The sequence below is a fragment of the Oncorhynchus masou genome, chromosome 1 (genome assembly GCF_036934945.1).
Source record: "Oncorhynchus masou masou isolate Uvic2021 chromosome 1, UVic_Omas_1.1, whole genome shotgun sequence".
NCBI classification, from domain to species: domain Eukaryota; kingdom Metazoa; phylum Chordata; class Actinopteri; order Salmoniformes; family Salmonidae; genus Oncorhynchus; species Oncorhynchus masou.
The window spans coordinates 32,293,508-32,320,523 of NC_088212.1; the positions used below are offsets into that span (position 1 = coordinate 32,293,508).

Genomic DNA, 27,016 nt, shown 5'->3' on the forward strand with positions numbered 1-27,016 from the left:
ACACACACACACACACACACACACACACACACACAATACCCCAAGATGTCAACGTGGAATTATGCTTAGAACTTCTTACAAATTCATTAAAAATGAAGGCAAGCCTAAATAAGTTCAGGAATAAAAATGTGCTAAACAAGTCAGTCACATAATTAATTGCATGGACTCACTCTGTGTGCAATAAGTGTTTAACATATTTTTGAATGACTACCTCATCTCTGCACCCCACACATACAGATAATTGTAGGGTCCCTCAGTCAAGCAGTGCATTTCAAACACAGATTCAACCACAAAGACCAGGGAGGTTTTCCAATGCCTCGCAAAGAAGGGCACCTATTGGTAGATGGGTAAAAATAAAAATGCATACATTGAATATCCCTTTGAGCATGATGATGTTATTAATTACACTTTGGCTGGTGTATCAATACACCCAGTCACAACAAAGATACAGGTGTCATTCAACACAGTTGCCGGAGAGGAAGGAAAGCACTCAGGGATTTCACCACGAGGCAATAGTGACTTTAAAACAGTTACAGAGTTTAATGGCTGTGAAATGAGAATACTGAAGCGAGATGAACATTGTCATTTAGGTTAGTATTGTGGAGGAACTATAGTTTAAAGTAGGAAGCCTGTATAGAATCTTTTTTTAAAGATTCCAAAACATGCATCCTGTTTGCAATAAGGCACTAAAGTAAAACTGCAAGAAATGTGGCAAAGAAATTAACTTTATGTCCTGAACACAAAGCATTTGGGGCAAATACAACTCATCACATCAGAGTGCCACTTAATATTTTCAAGTATGGTGGTGGCTGTATCATGTTATGGGTATGCTGGTCATCAGCAAGTACTGGTGAGTTTTTATTTTAGGATAAAACAAACGGAATAGAGCTAAGCACAAGCAATATCCTAGAGGAAAACCTGGTTCAGTTGGCTTTCCAGACAGACACTGGGAGACAAATTCACTTTTTCAGCAAAACAAGAACCTAAAATACAAAACCAAATACACTGGAGTTGCTTATCAAGACAACATTGAAATGTTCCTGAGTGGCCTAGTTAGTTTTGACTTAAATTGGCTTGAAAATCTATGGCAAGACTTGAAAATGGCTGTCAAGAAATGATCAGCAACCAACATGACATTTCCTGAATGTATTTTTTTTAAATATATATATTTTTTTAAATGGGCAAATATTGTACTATCCAGGTGTGCACAGCTCTTAGAGACTTACAGCTGTAATCGCTGCCAAAGATGATTCGAACATGTATTGACTCAGGGTGTGAATACTTATGTACATTTTATATTTTTGTAGCTAATTTTCAATACATTTGCAAAAATATCTAAAACATGTCTTCACTTTGTCATTACGGGGTATTGTGAATTGATGGGGGAGAAAGTTTTGAAGTCAGGCTGTAACATAACACAATGTGGAATAAGTCAAGGGGTATGAATACTTTCTGAAGGCACTGTAGATAGAAACACGCACTGTCAGAGTTCCAGTCTGTTTCCACAGAGCAACATTTTAGGTTACATGCCAAGCTGTCTCAACACATAAAGCAGGTGGTGCACATTCTCCTCCTCTCTCCTCTCCTTTTATCCCTCCAATCCCTTCTGTGTCTCGGTCTGTCTCACCTGAGTTGAGATGACAGTCTTGGATCTGGAACTGAGACTCGTTGTCGTTAGGAATGTCTTTCCATGTGGCCAGGAACACCTGTCGCTCTGGGGAGAGATACAAAGAATAATTAAGATGGTGGGAAGGAATGAGAAACAGAGGGGGGAAAGGAGGGAGAGAAATGAGGGAGACAGGATGAGAAAGCAAACAGAAATAGGAAACAAATGAACGGTAAACAGTTCGTTGTTGTGCTGAACATTGCCGGTCCTGCTGTGCTTTTAGGATCCGGCGCATTAGCTCCCAGCCTCCAGCAGCGTTCCTACTGCTTGCTCCATCTGGAGCCTCCACAGGGGGACAAACACCACCACATTCCCCCAGATTGAATCAAACAGAATAGGAACACAACAGGGGAAATTGGAACCAACGTCACAGATGTGTGATCTGAGAGCAAATGCATGGCTAGATAGTTCCATGTTCAGAAAAAACACACACACAAAAGGCTTTCCTGAGATTGACGTAATAGTCAAGGGCTGGCGTCAGCCTGGTTTGAAGCTATGGAAAAGGAGACCGCAAAACCATGATTCACTGAGTAGTCTATTCAGGTACACTCACCCATCTTTCCATCTTCCACAAACAGCATGCTGATGGGGTATTGGCAGCTGAAGTAGAAGACGTCAATGTTGTTCTTCACAGCCACCTGTTAGAGTGATTACATAGAGGGGGGGGAGGGTAAGAGATGAAGGGGCAATCAATGACTCATTGTTTTCAAGTAGTCTGAAAGGATAAACACTGCAGGGCATGCGTGGTGTTATTGAACAAGAGATGTTATTGTCTTGTGGATATGACACACACACACACACACACACGATAGCATACGCTGCACTCCATATTCTACAACACAAGGAGATGCTCTCTCCCTCCCTTTCTCGATCTGTCAGGCCTGTTTAAGGCAACATCTCTTATTCCTCCCTCAGCTCCATCCCTTCTGTCATCTCTGATAACTAGAGAATAAAGATACCATGCTACAAATGATTTTATTTGTCCTTAGACCAGATGATGCTTAAAAAGGCAATTTGACTACATCGTCATTGAACCCTAACATAGAATACATCCCAAATGGCACCCTATTCCCTTTCTGGTGCAATAACATTGACCAGGGCCCATAGGGGCACCATAAAGGGAATAGGGTGTGATTTGGGACGCAGACACAGTATACTCTAAGAACTTTGTGGAGCGGTCACCGTATCGATCGGACTGCTCTACAGAAGAGTGATGAGGACAAGGAGGTTGAGTTAAGCCTGCGGGGTGGAGGGGGGGTGACAAGAGAAATTCTCTGAATAATTTATGAGGGAATATTGGTGCTCTGTTGACGCAGTGCCTGCCTGCCTGCCAGGCTGTCTGTACTGCAGTGGGGGTACACTGTATCCCTACGTCTCTCTCTAACCTTCACACAACTTCTGGATCAGAAAATACAGTGACTAATGGAAACACATCACTGCTGATAAACTATGTGTTTGTAGCCTACAGTACCATCATACAGGTCTTGGGCCTGTATGAAACAAATAGTTAATTAAGCAGTGATGAGTACAGCATTTCCATCAGGTAAAGTGAGAAAGTGACTGTTGGCTAAATAACTGTCAGCAGTGGCGTAAAGTTCTTAAGTAAAAATACTTTAAAGTACTACTTAAGGGTATCTGTACTTTACAATTGATATTTTTTTTGATATTTTTGACAAAAAAAAAATGAGATATATATATATATATATATATCATTATTTTTTTTTCACCTTTATTTAGCCAGCTAGGCCAGTTGAGAGCAAGTTCTCATTTACAACTGCAACCTGGCCAAGATAAAGCAAAGCAGTGCAACAAAAACAAGACTTAAACAAACAAACGTACAATAGAAAAAAAACATCTATGTACAGTATGTGCAAATGTAGAAGAGTAGGGAGGTAGGCAATAAATAGGCCAGAGGTGAAATAATTACAATTTAGCATTAATACTGGAGTGATGGATGTGCAGATGATGATGTGCAAGTAGAGACACTGGGTGCAAAAGAGCAAGAGGGTAAGTCATATGGGGATGAGGTGGTTGGGTGTGTTATTTACAGATTGGCTGTTGATGCTTAAAGTTAGAGGGAGATATAAGACTCCAGCTTCAGTGATTTTTGCAATTCGTTCCAGTCATTGGCAGCAGAGAACTGGAAGGAAAAGAGGCCAAATGAAGTGTTGGCTTCGGGGATGACCAGTGAAATATACCTGCTGGAGCGCGTGCTATGGGTGGGTGTTGCTATAGACAACACAAATATGTAGTGAGGGCCAGCCAACGAGAGCATACAGGTCGCAGTGGTGGGTAGTATATGGGGCTTTGGTGACAAAACGGATGGCACTGTGATAGACTACATCCAATTTGCTGAGTAGAGTGTTGGATGCTATTTTGTAAATGACATCGCCAAAGTCAAGGATCGGTAGGATAGTCAGTTTTAAGAGGGTGTGTTTGGCAGCATGAGTGAAGGATGCTTTGTTGTGAAATAGGAAGCCGATTCTAGATTTATTTTTGGATTGGAGATGCTTAATGTGAGTCTGGAAGGAGAGTTTACAGTCTAGCCAGGCACCTAGATATTTGAAGTTGTCCACATATTCTAGGTTAGAACCGTCCAGAGTAGTGATGCTATACGGGCGGGCGGGTAGCGATCTGTCAAAAAGCATGCATTTAGTCTTACTTGCATTTAAGAGCAGTTGGAGGCCACGGAAGGAGTGCTGTATGGTATTGAAGCTCGTTTGGAGGTTTGTTAGCACAGTGTCCAAAGAAGGGCCAGAAGTATACAGAATTGTGTCATCTGCGTAGAGGTGGATCAGAGTGGGTCACCAGCAGCAAGAGCGACATCATTGATATATACAGAGAAAAGAGTCGGCCCGAGAATTGAACCCTGTGGCAGACCCATAGAGTTGGTGAACCAGGCGAGGCAGTCATTTGAGAAGGCAAGGCTATTGAGTCTGCCGATAACAATGCAGTGATTGACAGAGTCAAAAGCCTTGGCCAGGTTGATGAAGACAGGTGCACAGTATTGTCTTTTATCGATGGCGGTTATATCGTTTAGGACCAGCGTGGCTGAGATGCACCCATGACCAGCTTGGAAACCAGAGTGCATAGTGGAGAAGGTACGGTGGGATTCAAAATTGTCGGTGATCTGTTTGTTAACTTGGCCGTTAAAGATTTTAGAAAAGGCAGGGCAGGATGGATATAGATCTATAACAGTTAGGGTCTAGAGTGTCTCCTCCTTTGAAGAGGGGGATGACTGCGACAGCTTTCCAATCTTTGGGATTTCAGACAATACGAGAGAGAGAGAGGATGGATAGGCTAGTAAATAGGAGTTGCAACAATTTCGGCAAATAATTTTAGAAAGAGAGGGTCCAGATTGTCTAGCCCAGCTGATTTGTAGGGATCCAGATTTTGCTGCTCTTTCAGAACGTGAAGTGTTTTAGGGAGCGTTTGACAGTGATGAGGTGTGGTCGTTTGACCGCGGACCCATTACGCACGCAGGCAATGAGGTAGTGATCGCTGAGATCCTGGTTGAAGACAGCAGAGGTGTATTTAGAGGGCAAATTGGTCAGGATGATATCTAAGAGTGTGCCCATGCTTACGGATTAAGGGTTGTACCTGGTAGGTTCCCTTGATAATTTGTGTGAGATTGAGGGCATCTAGCTTAGATTGTAGGACGGCTGGGGTGTTAAGCATGTCCCAGTTAGGTCACCTAACAGTACGAACTCTGAAGATAGATTGGGGGAAATCAATTCACATATGGTGTCCAGGGCACAGCTGGGGGCTGAGGGGGGTCTATAACAAGCGGCAACAGTGAGACTTGTTTCTGGAAAGGTGGATTTTTATAACTAGAAGCTAGAATTGTTTGGGCACAGACCTGGATAGTATGACAGAACTCTACAGGCTAACTCCGCCCCCATTGGCAGTTCTTTCTAGTCAGAAAATGTTTTAGTTAGGGATGGAAAGTTCAGAATTTTTGGTGGCTTTCCTAAGCCAGGATTCAGACACGGCTAGGACATCCAGGTTTGGTGGAGTGTGCTAAAGCAGTGAATAAAACAAACAAACTTAGGGAGGAGGCTTCTAATGTTAACATGCATGAAACCAAAGCTTTTACGATTACAGAAGTCAACAAATGAGCGCCTGGGGAATGGGAGTGATGCTGGGGGCTGCAGGGCCTGGATTAACCTCTACATCACCAGAGGAACAGTAGGATAAGGGTACGGCTAAAGGCTATAAGAACTGGTCTAGTGCGTTCAGAACAGAGTAAAAGGAGCAGATTTCTGGGCGCGGAAGAATAGATTCAAGGCATAATGTACAGACAAGGGTATGGTAGGATGCGAGTACAGTGGAGAAAAACCTAGGCATTGAGTGACGATGAGAGAGGTTATGTCTCTAGAGGCACCATTTAAACCAGGTGAGGTCACCGCATGTTTTTTTAATTTGACCTTTATTTAACTAGGCAAGTCAGTTAAGAACAAATTCTTATTTTCAATGACGGCCTAGGAACAGTAGGTTAACTGCCTGTTCAGGGGCAGAACGACAGATTTGTACCTTGTCAGCTCGGGGGTTTGAACTTGCAACCTTCCGGTTACTAGTCCAACGCTCTAACCACTAGGCTACCCTGTGGGGGGGTGGAACAAAAGGGCTAGCGGCTCTACAGTAAAGTAAGACAAATATCACTAAACAAAACAGCAATAGACAAGGAATATTGACATTAGGGAGAGGTATGTGTAGCCGAGTGATCATAGGGTCCAGTGTGTAGCTAGGTGAGCTAGAGACACGGCAATTCAGACAGCTAGAAGGCCGGGGATAGCAGGCTAGCAAATGGGCCTCAGGGGGACATCGAGACGGAAGAGCCTGTTGAAACCCCCTCGGACGGTTACGTCGGTAGACCAGTCATGGTGGATCGGTGGGGCTCTGTGTCGGCAGTAAAGGGTCCAGGCCAATTGGCAAAAGAGGTATTGAAGCCCAGGAATTGTCTGATGGATCTCTTCGTCTAGCTGGGAGATGGGCCTAGCTCGAGGCTAGCTCCAGGCTAACTTTAGACGTTAGCCAGGAGTAGCCACTCGGATAGCAGCTAGCTAGCTGCGATGATCCGGTGTAAAGATTCAGAGCTTGCGGTAGGAATCCGGAGATGTGGTAGAGAAAAAGCAGCCTGCTGTGCTCTGTGTGGATATCGCTCTGTGCAGACTGGCAGGAATTGACCGGGTTGAGGATGGCTGATGTCCGATTTAACGGTGATAACCGCTTACAGTGACTACTAGCTAGTTAGCTGGCTAGCTTCTGATTGGGGTTCCGTTATTGTTTGTTATTTGAGCAATAACAATAAAGTTAACTTAAAACCAAATACTTTTACTCAAGTAGAATTTTGCTGGGTAGTTTTTCCACGACTGACTCCTCCTCCTGAAGGAATACAGCTGGCTGGGAGAAGGAGTGCTGGGGTCAGGGGAAACAGAGCAGAGCTGTGGCGTAGACTAGAACAGCACAGTGAGAGGTGACCGCTAATGACCATCCCCACCTCTCATCTCTCCTGGAACCCGTTATTTTCTCTTACCAGCTGCACAATGTTCCATCCCGCCAAGTCAGATGACTGCTCTGATCTAGAGGCCCCGTCTCTCTCAGTTCTGTTTCTCAACCAATAACTAAGGTTCCAGAGGCTCTCTCATGTCATATTTCATCCTTTTTCTATAGCTCAGGAATTTAAATAACAACCTGACAGTACTTGAACATGATTTGAGGTAAAGCCAAGACAATGAGGCTGAACAAATTCAACTGGGGGCTGTGTTTTATCATTAACAAAGCATACGTAAAAGGCCAAAGCTGCCAACCCATGTAGTAACAATTATGTCAACCTGACAGTTAAAACCAGCATGTCTGCAGTAGGGTTGATTATTTTCCCTTTATTTTACAAATGTTCCATCCAGAGAATAAAATCACCTTTCTCCCGGGTAAACAGGTATTTCCCACCAAAATCGGGAAGTGTCATTCGAAAGCATATAAATGTCTGGATTTAATTACAGCTTTGATCGGCATGAAAATTCAAGTCTGATTCTAGCTGAGCCTTATGAGACATACATTAAAAGACATTTTATGAGCCCAAACCCAAATGATTGTGCCGTTATCCAATACGTAGCCTATCACACAGCCTACGCAGGACAGAAAAACATAAAAGCCCATAGATGTAGAAACACGCTCTTGGATAAATAAGTCAAACAAGTTCCAGTAGGCTAATCTTTGACTGTGGACTGCATTACTGTACTGTATTATATGGACTGGAATTACACACCTTGTTCAAATCATGAAGCTGGGGGAGAACGTGATGCTGATCCAGGACATGCGGCTTACAAAGTTACAATTATAGGCTAGTGAATGTGATTTTAATTTGACATTTGTAGGGTGACACATATATAGGCCTACCTTTCATATATATTTCCTCTAATGTTGTGCAACATACGTATTATAGCCTACCTCCTCTTTCCCTCTGTTGCTTCCTTCATCTCTTTCAACAATTACATGTATATAAGTTCCATTGTCCTTATAATCATCATTGTAATGACATGCTTGAATAATATAGGAGTAGAATAAGATGCAGCGGGGTATCACTTCTCTTCATGAACATTGAATGGTTATATGGGTCTGAATTCGGGCCGACCCCATTTAGTCGACTGGCGGATAGGCTTTTGGTCGACAGATTTCAGTTGAGTAGTAGCAAAAATGTTTTCAATAAAAAGGTGTAGGAGACACCTGTATGATTCACGCCTGTCTGAGTCAACTGATCCATTGTGGAGGTGGAGGAGATGGCACAGTCCATCAGACTGACAATTGCTACTGAAATGGTATGTGGTTATATTATGTAAGAACAATGGTGCAACAAATAAAAAAAGCATTATTTTGCATTGGATAGTGGTTAGTTGCTGTGCGCGGTTCTGTAACATCAGTGCGCTGTTGAATTGATGCATTGTCCTGGGCCAGTGATTCCCAAAGTTTTAAGAGTCCCGTAGCCCTTCAAACATTCAACCTCCAGCTGCGTACCCCCTCTAGCACCTCAAATGTAGTTTTTTCCCATAATTGTAAACCCCCCCCCACGCACAATACATGTATTAAACATAAGAAGTGAGAGTTGTCACAACCCAGCCCGTGGGAAGTGACAAAGAGCTCTTATAGGACCAGGGCACAAATAATAATCAATAATTTTGATCTTTATTTAGCCATCTTCCATATAAAACCTTATTTGTTCATCAGAAATTGTGAATAACTCACCACAGGTTAAAAAAAAGTGTGTGCTTGAAAGGATGCACATATCTCTGCAATGTTGGGTTGTTTTGGAGAGAGTCTCAGTCTTAAATAATTTTCCACACAGTCTGTTCCTCTTAGTTGTCATGCTAGCGAGGGCTGAGAATCCACTCTCACATTGGTACGTGGTTGCAAAGGTCATCGGTGTCTTAACAGCGCGATTTGCCAAGGGAAGAAACTGAGTGCAGCCCTATCCAGAAATCTGGCAGTGGCTTCTGATTCAATTTTATTTTCACAGAACCGCTTGTTGCAATTTCAATGAGGCTCTCTTGTTCAGATATTGGTAAGAGGACTGGAGGCAGGGCATGAAAGGGATAACGAATCCAGTTTGTCGTCCATTTCGGGAAAGTACCTGCGTACCCAGCTCACTCAGGTGCTTCGCTATATCACATTTGACATTGTCTGTAAGCTTGAGTTCATTTGTACACACAAAATCAGACAACGATGGAAAGACGTGTTGTCCTTGTTAACGCACACAGAAAAGAGCTCCAACTTCCTAATCCTAGGCTCAATTTTGTCCTGCACATTGAATATACCATTTTCACTGTAGTGTCCAAAACGGCTTTCAAGCTGACACGGATTCCCTTGGCAACAAGAGCCTCTCGGTGGATGCTGCAGCGTACCCAAGTGGCGTCAGAAGCAACTGCCTGCACTGTCTCCCGGTCATGGCTTTTGTGCCATCAGTATAGATACCAACACATCTTGACCACCAAAGTCCGTTTGGTCACAAAGCTGTCCAGTACTTAAAAAAGATCCTCTCCTGTTGTCCTGGTTTCCAGTGGTTTGCAGAAGAGGTCTTCCTTAATTGATCCCCCATAAACAAAACGGACATATACCAGGAGCTGTGCCGGGCCCGCCACGTCTGTTGACTCATCCAGCTGTAAGGCATATAATTCACTGGCTTGTATGCGAAGCAGTAATTTTTTCAAAACATCAACTGCCATGTCAATGATGTGTGAAACAGTGTTGTTTGATGGAGGTATTGTCTGTATAGCTTTTTGGGGCCTTTTCCCCCAGCATTGACCCAGTCATATCCACAGCAGCAGGAAGAATTGTGTCCACCACAATAGTATGGGGCTTGCCTGTTCTTAGCCACTCGGTAGCTCTCCATATAAGACGCTTCCAGCCCCTTAATGGTATCTGTTGCTTTTATACATGTCTTACTACTCAAAAGTTGCCCATATTCTCGCTCAAAAAACTCCCATGGCTTATTTTTTAAATTGTCATGTTCCATTTCTAAATGTCTGCACAAGAGTGAAGGTTTCTCACGAGAGTAACGGTTAATGTGATTGGATGTTAATTATTGGACTAGGCGACCTGTATTTGACATTGTGTTGTTATTTCACTGAACACTAGCTGGTTTAATTGTATTTTTTGGCAGTGAAACGAGGCTACTCAGGCGAGACAAAAAAAAAAAAAAAAAAAAAAAAAAAAAAAAAACCTCACCCAAATGTACAGTTGAAGTTGAAAGTTAACATACACTTAAGGTTGAAGTCATTAAAACTTGTTTTTCAACCACTCCACACATTTCGTGTTAACAAACAAAAGTTTTGGCAAGTCGGTTTGGACATCTACTTTGTGCATGACACAAGTCATTTTCCCAACAATTGTTTACAGACAGATTATTTCACTTATAATTCACTGTATCACAATTCCAGTGGGTCAGAAGTTTACATACACTAAGTTGACTGTGCCTTTAAACAGCTTGGAAAATTCAAGAAAGGCTTCGTAAAGCAGCCTTGCATAACCACCATCGAGCAGTAGGCCTAAGAGAGCATACGGTTTAGTCTTAATACCGTAACTTACCTAGGTCTATATTTCAATACTTATATAGGCTACTGTATCAATCATTTATTTGTTAATGTCATCATACATCATAGGAGTCATTCATGATTTGAAATGCAATCAAGCAAACAATAAATAGGCCTAAACAGTTCCATTCCTGAAATTGCAATCACGAATGAATGTGACTGATTTTTAGTCTTTGCTGAAATAAAGGCTTTAGGAAAAGAAACAGACTCTCTGGTACACTTATAATTGTTGTTTGCATTGTTCCAAAATGGTCAGAAAACCAGAAGTTTAGGGTCACTTAGAAATGTCCTTGTTTTTGAAAGAAAAAGGACATTTTTCATCCATTAAAATAACAAATTGATCAGAAATACAGCATAGACATTGCTAATGTTGTAAATGACTATTGTAGCTGGAAACAGCTGAATTGTTATGGAATATCTACATACGTGTACAGAGGCCCAATATCAGCAATCATCACTCCTGTTTTCCAATGGCACGTTGTGTTAGCTAATCCAAGTTTATAATTTTAAAAGGCTACTTGATCATTAGAAAACCCTTTTGCAATTATGTTGTCACAGCTGAAAACTGTTGTCCTGATTAAATAAGCAATAAAACTGGCCTCCTTTAGACTCGTTGAGTATCTGGAGCATCAGCATTTGTGGGTTCGATTACAGGCTCAAAATGGCCAGAAACAAAGAACTTTCTTCTGAAACTTGTCAGTCTATTCTTGTTCTGAGAAATTAAGGCTATTCCATGAAATTGGCAAGAAACTGAAGATCTCGTACAACGCTGTGTCCTACTCCTTTCATAGAACAGAGCAAACGGGCTCTAACCAGAACAGAAAGAGTGGGAGGCCCCGGTGCACAACTGAGCAAGAGGACAAGTACATTAGTGTCTAGTTTGAGAAACAGACACATCACAAGTCCTCAACTGGCAGGTTAATTAAATAGTACCCGCAAAAAACACCAGTGTCAATGTCAACAGAGAAGAGGCGACTCCAGGATGCTGACCTTCTAGGCAGAGTTGCAAAGAAAAAGCCATATCATTAGTAGAGTGTTAACGTTGAGACTGGTGTTTTGCGGGTACTATTTAATTTGCCAGTTGAGGACTTGTGTGGTGTCCATCTCTTTCTCTCGGAGGACCTGAGCCCTAGGACCATGCCTCAGGATTACTTGGCCTGATGACTCCTTGCTGTCCCCAGTCCACCTGGTCATCCAGTTTCAACTGTTTTGCCTGCAGCTATGGAACACTGACCTGTTCACCGGACGTGCTACCTTGTCCCGGAACTGCTGTGTACTCACGAACTCACTCTGAATGATCGGCTATGAAAAGCCAACTGACATTGACTCCTGAGGTACTGACCTGTTGCACCCTCTACAACCACTGATTATTATTATTTGACCCTGCTGGTCATTGACCATCTTGGCCATGTACTGTTATAATCTCCACCCGGCACAGCCAGAAAAGGACTGGCCACCCCTCTGAGCCTGGTTCCTCTCTAGATGTATTTCTAGGTTCCTGCCTTTCGAAGGAGTTTTTCCTAGCCACCGTGATTCTACATCTGCCTTGCTTGCGGTTTGTGGTTTTAGGCTGGGTTTCTTTATAGCACTTTGTGACATCAGCTGATGTAAAAAAAAGCTTTATATATGCAGTTGATTGATATTTCAGACTGGCCAATAAAAATAAAAGATTAAGATGGGCAAAAGAACACAGACTCTGGACAGAGGAAGATTGGAAAAAAAGTGTTATGGACAGACAAATCTAAGTTTGAGGTGTTTGGATCCCAAACAACATTCATGAGAGGCTGAAAAAAATGAAGATGCTGGAGGAGTGCTTGAAATCATCTGTCAAGCATGGTGGAGGCAATGTGATGGTCTGGGGGTGCTTTGGTGGTGGTAAAGTGGGAGATTTGTACAGGGTAAAAGGGATCTTGAAGAAGGAAGGCTATCACTCCATTTTGCAACGCCATACCCTGTGGACAGCGCTTAATTGGAGCCAATTTCCTCCAACAACAGGACAATGACCCAAAGCACAGCTCCAAACTACGCAATAACTATTTAGGGAAGAGCAGTCAGCTGGTATTCTGTCTATAAATGGAATGGCCAGCACAGTCACCGGATCTCAACCCTATTGAGCTGTTGTGGGAGCAGCTTGACCGTATGGTACGTAAGAAGTGCCCATCAAGTCAATCCAACTTGTGGGAGGTGCTTCAGGAAGCATGGGGTGAAATCTCTTCAGATTACCTCAACAAATTGACAACTAGAATGCCAAAAGTCAGCAAGGCTGTAATTGCTGCAAATGGACGATTCTTTGACGAAAGCAAAAGATTGAAGAACAATTATTTCAATTAAAAATCATTATTTATAACCTTGTCAACATCTTGACTATATTTCCTATTCATTTGGCAACTCACTTCATGTATGTTTTCATGGAAAACAATAACATTTCTAAGTGGCCCCAAACTTTTGAACGGTAGTGTATATTGTAATCTAACAGCACCTGTTTGGCATACATATGCACGTAGCGCTTGCTCCTTACATTCTTTTTCTTTATCTCCAGTATTTCCCAACTAGTCAAATTTATTCCACACATCAAACTTCCCCTTTACCTCCTGAGGAACCAGTAAACATGCTCCTGTTTCGAGTTGGTCACGTCCTCTGCATCCATTTGCTGTCACGTGTTCAGAGTTTGTTATAACCTATTTAATAGATGTGACTATGATATGCTACAGGTCAGGCCCTATTGGTCACATGCATGTGATGCTTACGTGTCACGTAAAAACAGTAAGGGTTGAGGTAAATTCCTAAACAAATGAGGGATTTCAGTAACATTACTTTTCAGTCAGAAATGTCTGTCATTATGTTGCAGCTTCAGAAACACAGACAGGGCAATACTGGCTGTTAGAACTGTTAAGGCTCCATGGATTGATGGGGAATTGAAAAACTGTATGGTTGAAAGAGATGAGGCAAAAGGAGTGGCTAATAAGTCTGGCTGCACGTCTGACTGGCTTACTTACTGCTAATTGAGAAATGATGTGACGAAACTCTACAAAAAGAAGAAACTTTATTATGAAGCCAAGATCAATGATATAAAGAATGATGGAAAAAAACTTGAGTACTTTAAATGAAATTATGGGCAGAAAGACAAATTCAACACCATCTTTCATCAAATCAGATGGCTTATTCATCACAAAACTATTTGATGTTGCAAATTATTTTAATGATTGTCAATGAAATAAAGTAGACAAACTTAGGCAGGATATGCCAACAATGAACAGTGAGCAATTGTATTCATGCATAAAAAAACAAATCATGAAAGAAAAGCATTGCTGAGCTACCCACAAGGGTGCGTTCTGAGCCCTCTCCTGTACTCCCTGTTCACCCACGACTGCGTGGCCATGCAAGCCTCCAACTCAATCATCAAGTTTGCGGACGACACAACAGTGGTAGGCTTGATTACCAACAACGATGAGACGGCCTACAGGGAGGAGGTGAGGGCCCTCGGAGTGTGGTGTCAGGAAAATAACCTCACACTCAACGTCAACAAAACTAAGGAGATGATTGTGGACTTCAGGAAACAGCAGAGGGAACACCCCCCTATCCACATCGATGGAACAGTAGTGGAGAGGGTAGTAAGTTTTAAGTTCCTCGGTGTACACATCACAGACAAACTGAATTGGTCCACCCACACAGACAGCATCGTGAAGAAGGCGCAGCAGCGCCTCTTCAACCTCAGGAGGCTGAAAAAATTTGGCTTGTCACCAAAAGCACTCAAACTTCTATAGATGCACAAACGAGAGCATCCTGTCGGGCTGTACCACCGCCTGGTACGGCAACTGCTCCGCCCACAACCGTAAGGCTCTCCAGAGGGTAGTGAGGTCTGCACAACGCATCACCGGGGGCAAACTACCTGCCCTCCAGGACACCTACACCACCCGATGTCACAAGAAGGCCATAAAGATCATCAAGGACAACAACCACCCGAGCCACTGCCTGTTCACCCCGCTATCGTCCAGAAGGCGAGGTCAGTACAGGTGCATCAAAGCTGGGACCGAGAGACTGAAAAACAGCTTCTATCTCAAGGCCATCAGACTGTTGAACAGCCACCACTAACATTGAGTGGCTGCTGCCAACACACTGACTCAACTCCAGCCTCTTTAATAATGGGAATTGATGTAAAATATATATCACTGGCCACTTTAAACAATGCTACTTAATATAATGTTTACAAGTCTGACTTCCCTCCAAGCCTGAGGACAAAGTAATTCCGCCACCCAAGAGTGGTAAAGCAGCCTTTACTGGTTCTAACAGCAGACCTATAAGCTTGCTGCCAGCTCTTAGCAAACTGTTGGGAAAAGAATGGTGTTTCACCAAATAGCATTGTATTTCCCTGTAAACAAATTAACAATAGACTTTCAGCATGCTTATAGAGAAGGGCACTCAACATGTACTGCACTGACACAAATGACTGATGATTGGTTGAAAGAAATCGATAATAAGAAGATTGTGGGAGCTGTACTGTTAGATTTTAGTGCAGCTTTTGATATTATTGACCATAACCTGTTGAAAAAAAACTTGTGCTATGACTTTTCAACCTCTGCCATAATGTGGATTCAGAGCCATCTATCTCATAGAACTCAAAGGGTCTTCTTTAATGGAATCTTCTCTAATGTCAAACACAGTGTGGTGTACCGCAGGGCAGCTCTCTAGGCCCTCTACTCTTTTCTATTTTTACCAATAACCTGCCACTGGCATTAAACAAAGCATGTGTGTCCATGTATGCTGATGATTCAACCATATACGCATCAGCAACCACAGCTAATGAAGTCACTGAAACCCTTAAATAGCTGCAGTCTGTTTTGGAATGGATGGCCAGTAATAAACTGGTCCTGAACATCTCTAAAACTAAGAGCATTGTATTTGGTACAAATCATTCCTTAAGTGCTAGACCTCAGCTAAATCGGGTAATGAATGGTGTGGCTGTTGAACAAGTAGAGATGACTAAATTAATTGGCGTTACCTTAGATTGTAAACTGTCATGGTCAAAACATATAGATTCAATGGTTGTAAAGATGGGGAGAGGTCTAGCCGTAATAAAGAGATGCTCCGGTTTTGACACCACACTCCAAAAAGCAAGTTCTACAGGCTCTAGTTTGGTCTAATCTTGATTATTGTCCAGCCGTAGGGCTGGGGGAAATGACAATATATATTGTGTGACGATAGACATTTTTTTTATTCGTTTCATATTACGCTCTATCGTTTATTTTGTTGTGTCGCAAATCACACTCTTTACGGCAATATTTTTAGTCAATTGGACAACGCTTTGCGTCCTTCCACACAGCTGCAACACAAACAAACATGGAGGAGAGTGAACGTGACACAGAGCACGGAGACACAGAGCTCATACCTAAGAGAGGGGCTACTTTGGTCGCATGGACGTGGTTTGGGTATGACAAATCTGACACGGACCAGAAACCCGTCCTCAGCAAAATATGCCGTAGGCCGGTCGCAACAGGCTCAAACATCACTAACCTCTTTTACCACCTATGCAAGAAACAAGTGAAACAGTACAGAGAGTGTTTTGAGAGAGGCTTTTGCCCGTGGCACACCATATGGCAAAGAATCATAAAGATGGAACAAGATAACAGCTGCCTTTACAACTTATATCTGCAAGGACATGGCCCCAATTTACACAGTCGAGAAACAGGGGTTTCGTGAGTTGGTTCCAACACTTAACCCAAGGTACCAAATTGATATGTGACACGTATTAATGCCAAAATAACATACAATACAGGCAAGCCCACAAAAATATATTTTAGGCCTATATTTATTTTGTTTGCAACTATAGTTGAAGTGTTTTCTATTTACCTTTTTAGAGATATTCATATTTTGTTACATGCTTAATTGAACATTTTCACAAAGTTTCTAAATGAAAAGGAGGAATAATCAAATATGAGGAAGTATCTTTTATTTGTTGAGTAGAATTCAAAATGTAATAAGAAATGCCTTTACATGTGGTCATTTTCTATAAACTATTTATTCATTGAATTTACAAAGAATGTGCTATATCGTGATATGTATTGTTATCGGCATATGAGATTTTGGCTTTTGCAACAGCTAATGGGGATCCTAACAAAATACCAAAAAATACTTGTTGTTCTGTGGTGGTCGCTGCAGTAGGGAGGAAAGACAATGTCACACAGTTGTTAGCTGTTTTTTTAACACAGCAATTCTGAGCCAGGACAACCACAATCAAATCAATTGTGGTCGGACTCCCTCTAATCATTTGTGTGTCTTAATTGTTTCAACAAACACAGACAAGCTCAGTGCATATAGTTGATTTGGTTAAAACACATAGTATGTGTCTATATGGAAAAATACATGTTTAAAAACTTCGACCAATCGAAAGAACAGACCAGGATCTTGGTCAACCAAGATTTTTTTTTTGTTGGGGACAGCCCTATTCTGAATAAATAACTGCCATTGCGTGTTGTCTTCTTTAAAGTTATAATGGCTGCTGTATTAAACATTCAGCAAACAAGAAATTGAATCTCTCTTCGAACAGTCTATTAGTATAAGAAATGCTAAAAGAAAAAAAATGTCCAGCAAGCTATTCTAGTCTAGCTTTTCCTGGGACTCCAAGAGCTATGTAGCGTTTTTTTTTTTTTAGGTAGATACGGCAACGGAGCGGAGGTGCGTATTGCGCAAGAGACAGAGGCTATGATTTAGAAGCTTATGCATAACACACACACACTCCACTGGTTCATCTGGCACCTACTGCCATACCTTGTTCAAAGGCACTTAAACATTTTGTCTTGCCCATTCACCCTCTGAATGGCACACATACACAACCCATGTCTCAAGGCTTAAAAATTCTTCTTTAACCGATCTACACTGATTTGAAGTGGACTTAACAAGTGACATCAATAAGAGATCATAGCTTTCATCTGGATTCACCTGATCAGTCTTATCAGACTGGATAGGTTTTACTGGGGAAGCTCAGGTAATGTAATTATGTGCATGAGCACAAATCACCACATCTGTATTTTAGTCCCGTCCGAATCTGCCATGCAAGTAATTTTTACTTGGCAGGAAGGTTATTATCCCATCCTTAAAAACCTACAGTTTTTCGGGAAAACTCTGACGTCCTCTGATAACACATATCCTGTGCGAATCATCATCCCTGTGTATTGAAGGATATTACTGAGTTTAACACGTGCTGCACCCAGTTTGGGTAAGAACATAGGAAACAATTAATGCTTAAAACAAAAGTGCTATGCATGTAGACTACAAATGGATCTGTTTCGTCACATATCAACTTAAAGTGCCTATTCCTCTTCCGCAAATGTCAGTTAATGAAATTTGTGCATAGGTTACAGTTCATGGTTGTTATTGATATGTCTTGTCATTTTGACTTTCTTCGAACTCAAGGCCATTAGGCCAATATTAGGCCATCCCTAGACATTTAAAACATCTTCCTCCCTAGAAGAGCCTCCAGGCTTCCATCATAATTATCCATTTTGAATGAGGAAAACAATTATTACGGGGCAGTTGGGTAAAGCTAATCCCATCCGAATCGCCCACTGGAAAAACTGACATGCTGGGGTAGTAATTACATCACCTACATTCTATTGTAATACTAGTCCCGTGTGAATAGGGCTTTAGTCATGGAAAGAGCAGGATGTTTTGTACACTCAGTGCAATTCAATCTTGACCAGGATTAGGCCGATCTATTTTGGGTGCAATTTGAATGGAATTGATGGGAGAGAAAAAGACTGCGGCAAAGATATTTGAGTGACAGGCTGTTATAAAACTCTTTACAATGAAAGAATAAGGTGACCCCCGAAAGCCAGATGGAGAAGTGTAAATTAGACACGCATTGTCATTATATTACTGTAGCTGCAGCAAATGTAGTCCTTCCTTTTACAAGACAAAAAGTTAACATGAGATGATAAACTCATTGAACTACACTCTGTAGTGAGAAGCGGTGTCCCCACCATGAGCGTTGATGATTGGTCAAGCAGATAGCAGAGGGGAGGCCATTGAGAAGACAGATTTAGACAGCGCATATCATTTAACAGTGCCATTTCACATCATGCTTTTCGTATAAATCATTTATTATAAATTTACCGATTTCTTGCAGTTATTTATCCTGGGAAAAGGGAGTGGGTTTGGGCTGGATATCTCGGTAACCCGGTTCCCACTATTTAACCCTAGTCTGAAGCAGCCTAGTCTCCTGAAACATCCTATACAACTAACGTTGTGGGAAAGTTACCTGCAGGTTGTTGAGAGGGTCCATCTTCATGACTGGCCCAACAGTGCTGAGGGGGAGGCTGACTTCAATGGTCTGGTTTGGGCCAAGAGGGGTGAGGACCTGGAGTGGGCCGGCAGGGGCCAGTCCAAAACTAGAGAGAGAAGAGTTCCAGTCAGAACTAGAAAAAAAATTAAATCACATTCACACCAGAGATGTTTCCTTATGACCGTCATATAGACTTCCGCTCACCTGTTCCTGTTGAATTGGATGGCAAAGTCAGTCATGACGCTCATGGCCTTGTTGGTGAGGACCAGCTCCATCTGGATGACTCCAGCACGCCGGGCGAAGGTCCCAGAGATCTCCAGACCTTTAGCCTTCATGGCTGGGAGCCACACCTGAGGATAGAGGATACCATAAGAGGAACAGTTTGTATTAAATAATAATAATAATAATAATAATAATAATAATAATAATAATTCAAATGTATTTGGTGGACACCATCAGGGCACTCAATGAAATATCACATTAGTAGAATCCGTACATCAAGTCAGAAAATCAAGAGCATCAATCAAAGTAAAATTTAAAATCAAAAGGGCAACACGAAACAGGACAGGTAAAAATAAGGAAGGGTTGGGTAGAGGATCCAAACATGGTTAAGGGTAAGGTTTATGTTGGAGGGGACACATAGTGATACTGGGAGAGCACAGAAGTAATGTAGGACAGAGTCAATCATAGACCATAGGTATCCTTGAAGAGGTGTGTTTTCAGGTTTTTTAAATGAGATAGCTATCTGCATGTTGTAAGTATGGGGGAAGTGCATTCCAGAGCCTGGGTGCCGACCAACTGAAGGCTCGGGCACCCATGTTGGAGATGCGGGGGAGGGGGGTGACAAGGAGACCAGCAGAGGAGGGGCGGAAGGGGGCATAGACTGGGAGAACATCAGAGAGGTAGGTGGGTACCAGGTTGTGGAGAGCGTGGAGGACTGTCTTCAGCATGATCATCTAGGAACATATAGGCCTAGTAGTTACAGTGCTTTCGGAAAGTATTCAGACCCCTTGACTTTCACACATTGTTACATTACAGCCTTATTCTAAAACGCCTTTAATTGTTTCCCCCCCCTATTCAGACTTTTTACTCAGTACTTTGTTGAAGCACCTTAGACAACGATTACAGCCTTGAGTCTTCCTGGATGACACTACAAGCTTGGCACACCTGTATTTGGGGAGTTTCCCCCATTCTTCTCTGCAGATGCTCTCAAGCTCTGTCAGGTTGGATGGGGAGCGTTGCTACACAGCTATTTTCAGGTCTCTCCAGAGATGTTTGATTGGGTTCAAGTCCGGGCCACTCAAAAGACATTCAGAGACTTGTCCCGAAGCCACTCCTGTGTTGTCTTAGCTGTGTGCTTAGGGTCGTTGTCCTGTTGGAAGGTGAACCTTCACCCCAGTCGGAGATCCTGATCGCTCTGGAGCAGGTTTTCATCAAGGATCTCGCTGTACTTTACTCTGTGCATCTTTCCCTCGATCCTGACTAGTCTCCCAGTCCCTACCACTGAAAAACGTCCCCACAGCATGATGCTGCCACCACCATACTTCACTGCAGGGATTAGTGCCAGGTTTCCTCCAGAAGTGACAATTGGCATTCAGGACAAAGAGTTCAATCTTGGTTTCATCAGACCAGAGAATCTAGTTTCTCATGGTCTGAGAGTCCTTTAGGTGCCTTTGGCAAACTCCAAGCGGGCTGTCATGTACCTTTTACTGAGGAGTGGCTTCCGTCTGGCCACTCTACCATAAAGTCCTAATTGGTGGAGTGCTGCAGAGATGGTTGTTCTTCTGGAAGGTTCTCCCATCTCCACAGAGGAACTCTGTAGAACTGTCAGTGACCATCGGGTTCTTGGTCACCTCCCTGACCAAGTCCCTTCTCCCCCTATTGCTCTATTTGCCCAGGCGGCCAGCTCTCGGAAGATTCTTGGTGATTCCAAAATTCTTCCATTTAAGAATGAAGGAGGCCAGTCTTCTTGGGGACCTTCAATACTGACATTTTTTGGTACCCTTCCCCAGATCTTTGCCTCGACACACACCTGTCTCGGAACTCTACGGACAATTATTCTGACATGCACTGTGAACTGTGAGACCTTATATAGACAGGTGTGTGCCTTTCCAAATCATGTCCAATCAATTGAATTTACCAAAGGTGGACTATAATCAAGTTGTAGAAACGTCAAGGATGATCAATGGAAACAGGAGGCACCCGAGCTCAATTTCAACTATCATAGCAAAAGGGTCTGAATACTTATATTTTTAATACAATTTATAAAAACCTGTTTTTGCTTTGCCATTATGGAGTACTGTGGGTAGTGCCAGGTTTTGAGAGATTGATGAGGGCATTTTTTTAATTTAATCCATTTTAGAATAAGGCTGTAACGTAACAAAATAGTATCAATACTATCATATTAAGTGTGCTACCAATACTCTATAGACACTCACTGTCTTGGGTGGAATGTATGCTCCCATCGGCATACCAACCCCCCCTCCGAGGTCAAAGAGGTCTCCAAGGCCGCCTCCCACAGGAGCATTTAGAGAGGCTGGCATCACAGCGGGAGCTGCGCCAAAACCAGCCCCCATCTTTGGATGAGAGACCATGTTAAAAACCTGAACATCAAAAAATTGCACCAAAATATTTTTTTTCCAAATTAAATGTTTAAACAACCAGGCTTACCGCAGGACTCCCACCAATATCTCCTCCAAGCTGAGAGACAGAGAGAGAGAGACAGAGACAGAGAGACAGAGAGAGAGAGACAGAGAGACAGAGAGAGACACAGAGAGACAGAGACACAGAGAGACAGAGACACAGAGAGACAGAGACACAGAGACACAGAGAGAGAGACACACAGAGAGAGACACACAGAGAGAGAGACACACAGAGAGACACACAGAGAGAGAGACACAGAGAGAGACACACAGAGAGAGAGACACAGAGAGAGAGACACAGAGAGAGAGACACAGAGAGAGAGACACAGAGAGAGAGACACAGAGAGAGAGACACAGAGAGAGAGACACAGAGAGAGACACAGAGAGAGAGACACAGAGAGAGAGACACAGAGAGAGAGACACAGAGAGAGAGACACAGAGAGAGAGACACAGAGAGGAGTTCAGTTTAGACATTATTAGAATGTTACACCTTATTCCAGCAGGATGAGGGAGATGCTAGAGGAAAGACTGAGGGAGGGATGTGGGTGTGTGATGAGGGGTTGCTAAGATAACCATGTTCCATGACATATGAAAAGCATGGTTTAAACTGGGGAAGGTGAGATGTGAGCATACATAAGTGTTCTATATCTATGATGAGCGCTACTGGAGGGTCATATGGAGGACGAAGAGCGCAGGACGAGCATCATGTATTCAGGTTTTCATTCAGATATCTCAGAAACTGTAAATGCCAACTGTTTGCCAGCACAGTGGTCAGTTAGGTGGTTACACAGAGAAATCAGTATTGAAATACATCACTATCAAAAAAATAAAAATTATGAAGAGATGAGTGCAAATGGAAACCAGAAATTAATAGGGCCTAAACATCTAGAGTAGCGTGTTAAAATCATAATAAATACAGCTAGCTACAGTAAATAAGGGCTTTTGGAACAACAAGACCTACAAAAGGTCTCAGAGGCCTGAAATAAACTTAAAAAGGAACTAAAGAAACGTGTTGAGACGATAGGAAACATCTCTGATCTACTACAACAGACAGTGACACTGCAGCTAGAGATGGGGAGAGGTCACAGTACAGCACAGGGTACCATAAGGGGACTCCAGTCTAGTCTGTCTAGGAGCCTCTACTGATGCCCCTCAACCAACCTCAGCAGGGGGGCTGTGCTCAGTAGAGCTGTGGTCAGGGGGGGCTGTCAGTGTGACTGTAGTCAGTGTAGGTGTAGTCAGTGTGGGTGTACACTGGCGACGGGGGCTGAGGTGACGGAGACTGGAGGGTCCGTCCGCAGGGGAACGTGTGGCTGATGGCAGGATGAATACAATAAGGTTGTCATGTTAGATGTATTCGTTGACATGGAACAATCAGGATGCATCAAGCACAGAGAAAGAATATTGAAGAGGTGAATACAGGACATAGTATATACACACACTTGTAGATACAGCAATGATAATGCCCTACTACTAGGCTTGGGCAGTTTACCAGCGTATTTGGAAAAGCCACAGGATGGTTTTTCCAATAAAATAAAAATATATATATATTTATAGTTTTTCAAATAAGTGTATATTTGTAAGTGATTACCTGCAGTCAAATTGTACAATACCATAGGAAATTGCATTCTTCATTTCTCCTGTCACATTATTTTAAATGATGAAATTACCCTAAAGTAGTTCCCCAGAACATTTGAGCCAGTCACGTGTTTGTAAACAGCACAACGGGAGAAAGCGAGCTGGGGAGTACATAGCATTCTATAGCCATCAGCGAGTCTGTTGTGATGAAGTTACATTTGTATGCGTTTCACTACTAAATGTTTACCATCAGATATCTTATAAAAAGAGCTTTCTGCCAGAAGTCAAAGCGCTCTGGATGAATTCTGTACAGCTGCCATTTATTCCCCGTGCTTCCTATGATCGTCCCCCCCCCCCCGCCGTTCTTCTCCCATCTGCTCCGTGTATACATGCTGCTCTTCCTTCAGAAAAACATTAATCACAACTTTTTGCAAATGTATATGTCCACACTCACCGAAAATGACGTTCTGAAGCTACTAGCTCTGCATGTATAATTTTATGTGCTGCGTTTTTAGCGCTTCCTTGTGTGCTATGCCGGTATTACCGTAAATCCAGGTATGAGAGAAGGACAGTATGACAATATAAAAGTCTGGATACCACCCAAGCCTAGCTCCTACATCTAACTAATGATGATGTAATGTGTGACTATAGCTATGTCCTCTCCCTCCTTGTACTTTAGTTACCGGTTCAGACTCATCCATCTGCAGGTGTGGCATTAAAAAAAAAAGAGGAAAACACTCAGTCAAAAAGAAAAAATGGACTATGTTCACTGGTTGACCAGGGGTAGCAGCACAGCAGGCTACAGTGAGGTACCTACCAGGCTGTCCAGACCTCCACCAAGGAGATCCATGCCCCCCATCTGCATGCTGGAGGTGGAGGGGGTGGGACCAGTGGTGGTGGGGGGTGCCAGGTCCAGGTTGAGAAGGTCCCCCAGGAGGTCTCCCTGGGAGGGGATGATAGAGGGGGCAGCTTCAGGGGCAGAGCCCCCAGCAGCATTGCCCACATCTGGGCATTCCGTACCCTCTCCTCTGGGAGATGGAGAGACCAGGACAGAGGGAGTTAAGAGACAACTGCAAAGATTCACCACAATAAAGGGGGGTATTTAAGAACTTCAGTTGTTTAACCTGGTTTGAATTCCTAAAAACGCAATGTTTTGAGCTAAAAATGTAAAGAGAAGCCTAGTCTCAGCCAAGCTAAATTATCTTGATTCAATAAACCAACCCTGCTTAATATTGGTCCTAAGGTTATATAAGGGAACACCATTGGCACATCTTAAATGCAATGAAAAGAACAATTAAATGGCATTAAGATTGAATTTAAAATCAGCCCATTACTGTGTGCTGCACTTCATGTCAGCCTCATGTGAGATCTTTCGGACAACTCTGATTCATTGAACGTGGCTTAAGCCAGTATAAAGTAAGGTATGCTTTACACAAAGTAAAGACTGGGTGTACTCTAGGGGTGAATAACACTACTTAGGGAACTTACTTGGGTGCAAATAAGGTGGTTAGTTAGGGAAACTCAAGTGGGCCCTAAAAGTGTGTGTGTGTGCGCGCGCGTTAGACTCACGATCCAGTGCGTGCGGGGAGCCTTTTGTGCATCACACCGCGGCTGCCCTCCACGAAGGCGCTGGGAGGCTTGTGGTAGACGGAGGCCAGCGTGCCGATATGGCAGATGAGCTCCTCCAGCAGGGTGGGCTCAATCAAGTCTGTCTCCTCTGAGATCAGAGGCTTCTCGGCCAGCACTACCTCCTTGGCAGCCACAGGGTCAGTGGAGAGCAGACGCCAGTAGATGTAGCCACGGTCTCGCAGGTCCGGGTTGTCAGAGTCCTGCAGACAAGAGATTGAGAGGATGACTGATGTGGTGCATAATAAATAGTAACTGCTTCACAGACTCCGCTCTCTGCCTGTTCTTGTCACTTATGTCATGTCAGAGACTAAGCAAATAATCTAAGAGTCAGGTTAGGTTCGATTCCCTGAGGGGTATAGCTAGAATAATCTACTCAGTCAATAATAAGAAAATTCAAGGGAAGATTTGAACAGCATCAGCAAGGCTTAGAAGTAAGACACGCGGTACAAGGACATAAAAACTAGAACATCGGGAATATATTTTTGGTCCTGGCAGCTTCCTGGCAGTGTTGAAACTCCCCTGGCACTAAACTCCAAAGTTAATGACAACTCCCACAGTCTGAGGAGAGAGATGAACTACTCATAAAACACACAAATAAAAGGTGTTTATTTAATGCTACATTCAAACTCAAAAACACTCCATCTCATCAGAAATAGTAGGGCACCGTTTATGGTGACGTCGTCACACTGGCTGTCAACTTGACACATTTCAATGAGTATCCCACTTTTCATGTTGCCTCAGCAGTGCTGGAATGACTAGGCCCTATCGTCTGGCAGACGCCACACGTGAATGCGTCATTCCATTTGTGGGAGGGGGAGAATCATGAATAAAAGCAGCCATTTCAATAGTGTCCCAGCAGGCTAGTTATTTATGAAGTGAAGGACGTTAGTGACAGCCACAGGAAGCACAGTAAATAAAATTGTGCCCTTGTTGTCAGGTTAGTCAAGGACATCCCATAGTAATTAGACCAATAAAAGAGCTACAAGCATTTAGACTACCCCACCAAGATCACAGCCCACTTGTAAACTGGTTTGTTCCCATTAGCATTTGAGCAGAACACAATCTTTTTGTCCTTATTTTTGTCCTGGTGTGTTGCTTGGCTGATTGGCATATTTAGGATAACACTTGAAGGTGTTCCAGACTTTCTGGAGAAAAGGGTAAGCTAATTGTTGGGAGATGGAGAGATGGAAGACAGGACTATACAACTTACTTTGGGAATTCAAAGTGAAGACAATCTGGTTTCTGTTCGTCTATTGGGCAATTAGTGACAACTGACATGGCCTGAAGGCTCTGGCATAATAAGAAGCATTGGTGTGAGACTGTGGCTGATTAGATCCCTGCTGTTGACTGTGTGTGTGTACACCCCAGGACACTCACCTGTGTGGCCAGGCTCAGCACCTGCTGCACCAGCTCCTGAGTCTCTGTGGGTTTCTTCAGGAACAGCTTCACTATGGCTGTCAGCAGCTGCAGTTGCACCTGGGAAACCAGAGCAGACGAGACCAGCTATAACTCACACATACATACATACATACATACATACATACAACTCAGCTTACAGCTACAGTTGAAGTCAGAAGTTTACATACACTTTCGACAAACACATTTAATACAGTTTCACAATTCCTGACATTTAATCCTTGTAGAAATTCCCTGTCTTACGTCAGTTAGGATCACCACTTTTTTTAAGAATGAGAAATGTCAGCATAATAGGAGAGAATTATTTATTTCAGCTTTTATTTATTTCATCACATTCCCTGTGGGTCAGAAGTTTACATACACTCAATTAGTATTTGGTAGCATTGCCTTTAAATTGTTTACCTTGGGTCAAATGTTTCGGGTAGCCTTCCACAAGCTTCCCAAAATAAGTTGGGTGAATTTTGGCCCATTCCTCCTGACAGAGCTGTTGTAACTGAGTCAGGTCTGTAGGCCTCCTTGCTCACACAAGCTTTTTCAGTTCTGCCCACAAATTTTCTATAGGGTTGAGGTCAGGGTTTTGTGATGGCCACTCCAATACCTTGACTTTGTTGTCCTTAAGCCATTTTGCCACAACTTTGGAAGTATGCTTGGGGTCATTGTCCATTTGGAAGACCCATTTGTGACCATGCTTTAACTTCCAGACTGATGTCTTGAGATGTTG

General features: G+C 42.9%; 1 protein-coding gene across 4 annotated transcripts in view; it reads right to left on the bottom strand.

Annotated features, from left to right (window-relative positions):
* Nucleotides 1-27,016, bottom strand: part of LOC135542168 (AP-1 complex subunit beta-1) — a 54,277-nt gene that overhangs the window by 13,704 nt on the left and 13,557 nt on the right. For all 4 annotated transcript variants that reach the window (XM_064968912.1, XM_064968931.1, XM_064968901.1 and 1 more), the window contains exons 12-20: nucleotides 26,257-26,355; nucleotides 24,820-25,079; nucleotides 24,068-24,278; nucleotides 21,701-21,730; nucleotides 21,469-21,606; nucleotides 19,235-19,380; nucleotides 19,007-19,136; nucleotides 2,220-2,304; nucleotides 1,628-1,714 (exon numbers count right to left, since the gene is read on the bottom strand). In XM_064968912.1, the coding sequence (XP_064824984.1) occupies nucleotides 1,628-1,714; nucleotides 2,220-2,304; nucleotides 19,007-19,136; nucleotides 19,235-19,380; nucleotides 21,469-21,606; nucleotides 21,701-21,730; nucleotides 24,068-24,278; nucleotides 24,820-25,079; nucleotides 26,257-26,355 (1,186 nt within the window). The remainder of the gene's footprint in view (nucleotides 1-1,627; nucleotides 1,715-2,219; nucleotides 2,305-19,006; nucleotides 19,137-19,234; nucleotides 19,381-21,468; nucleotides 21,607-21,700; nucleotides 21,731-24,067; nucleotides 24,279-24,819; nucleotides 25,080-26,256; nucleotides 26,356-27,016) is intronic.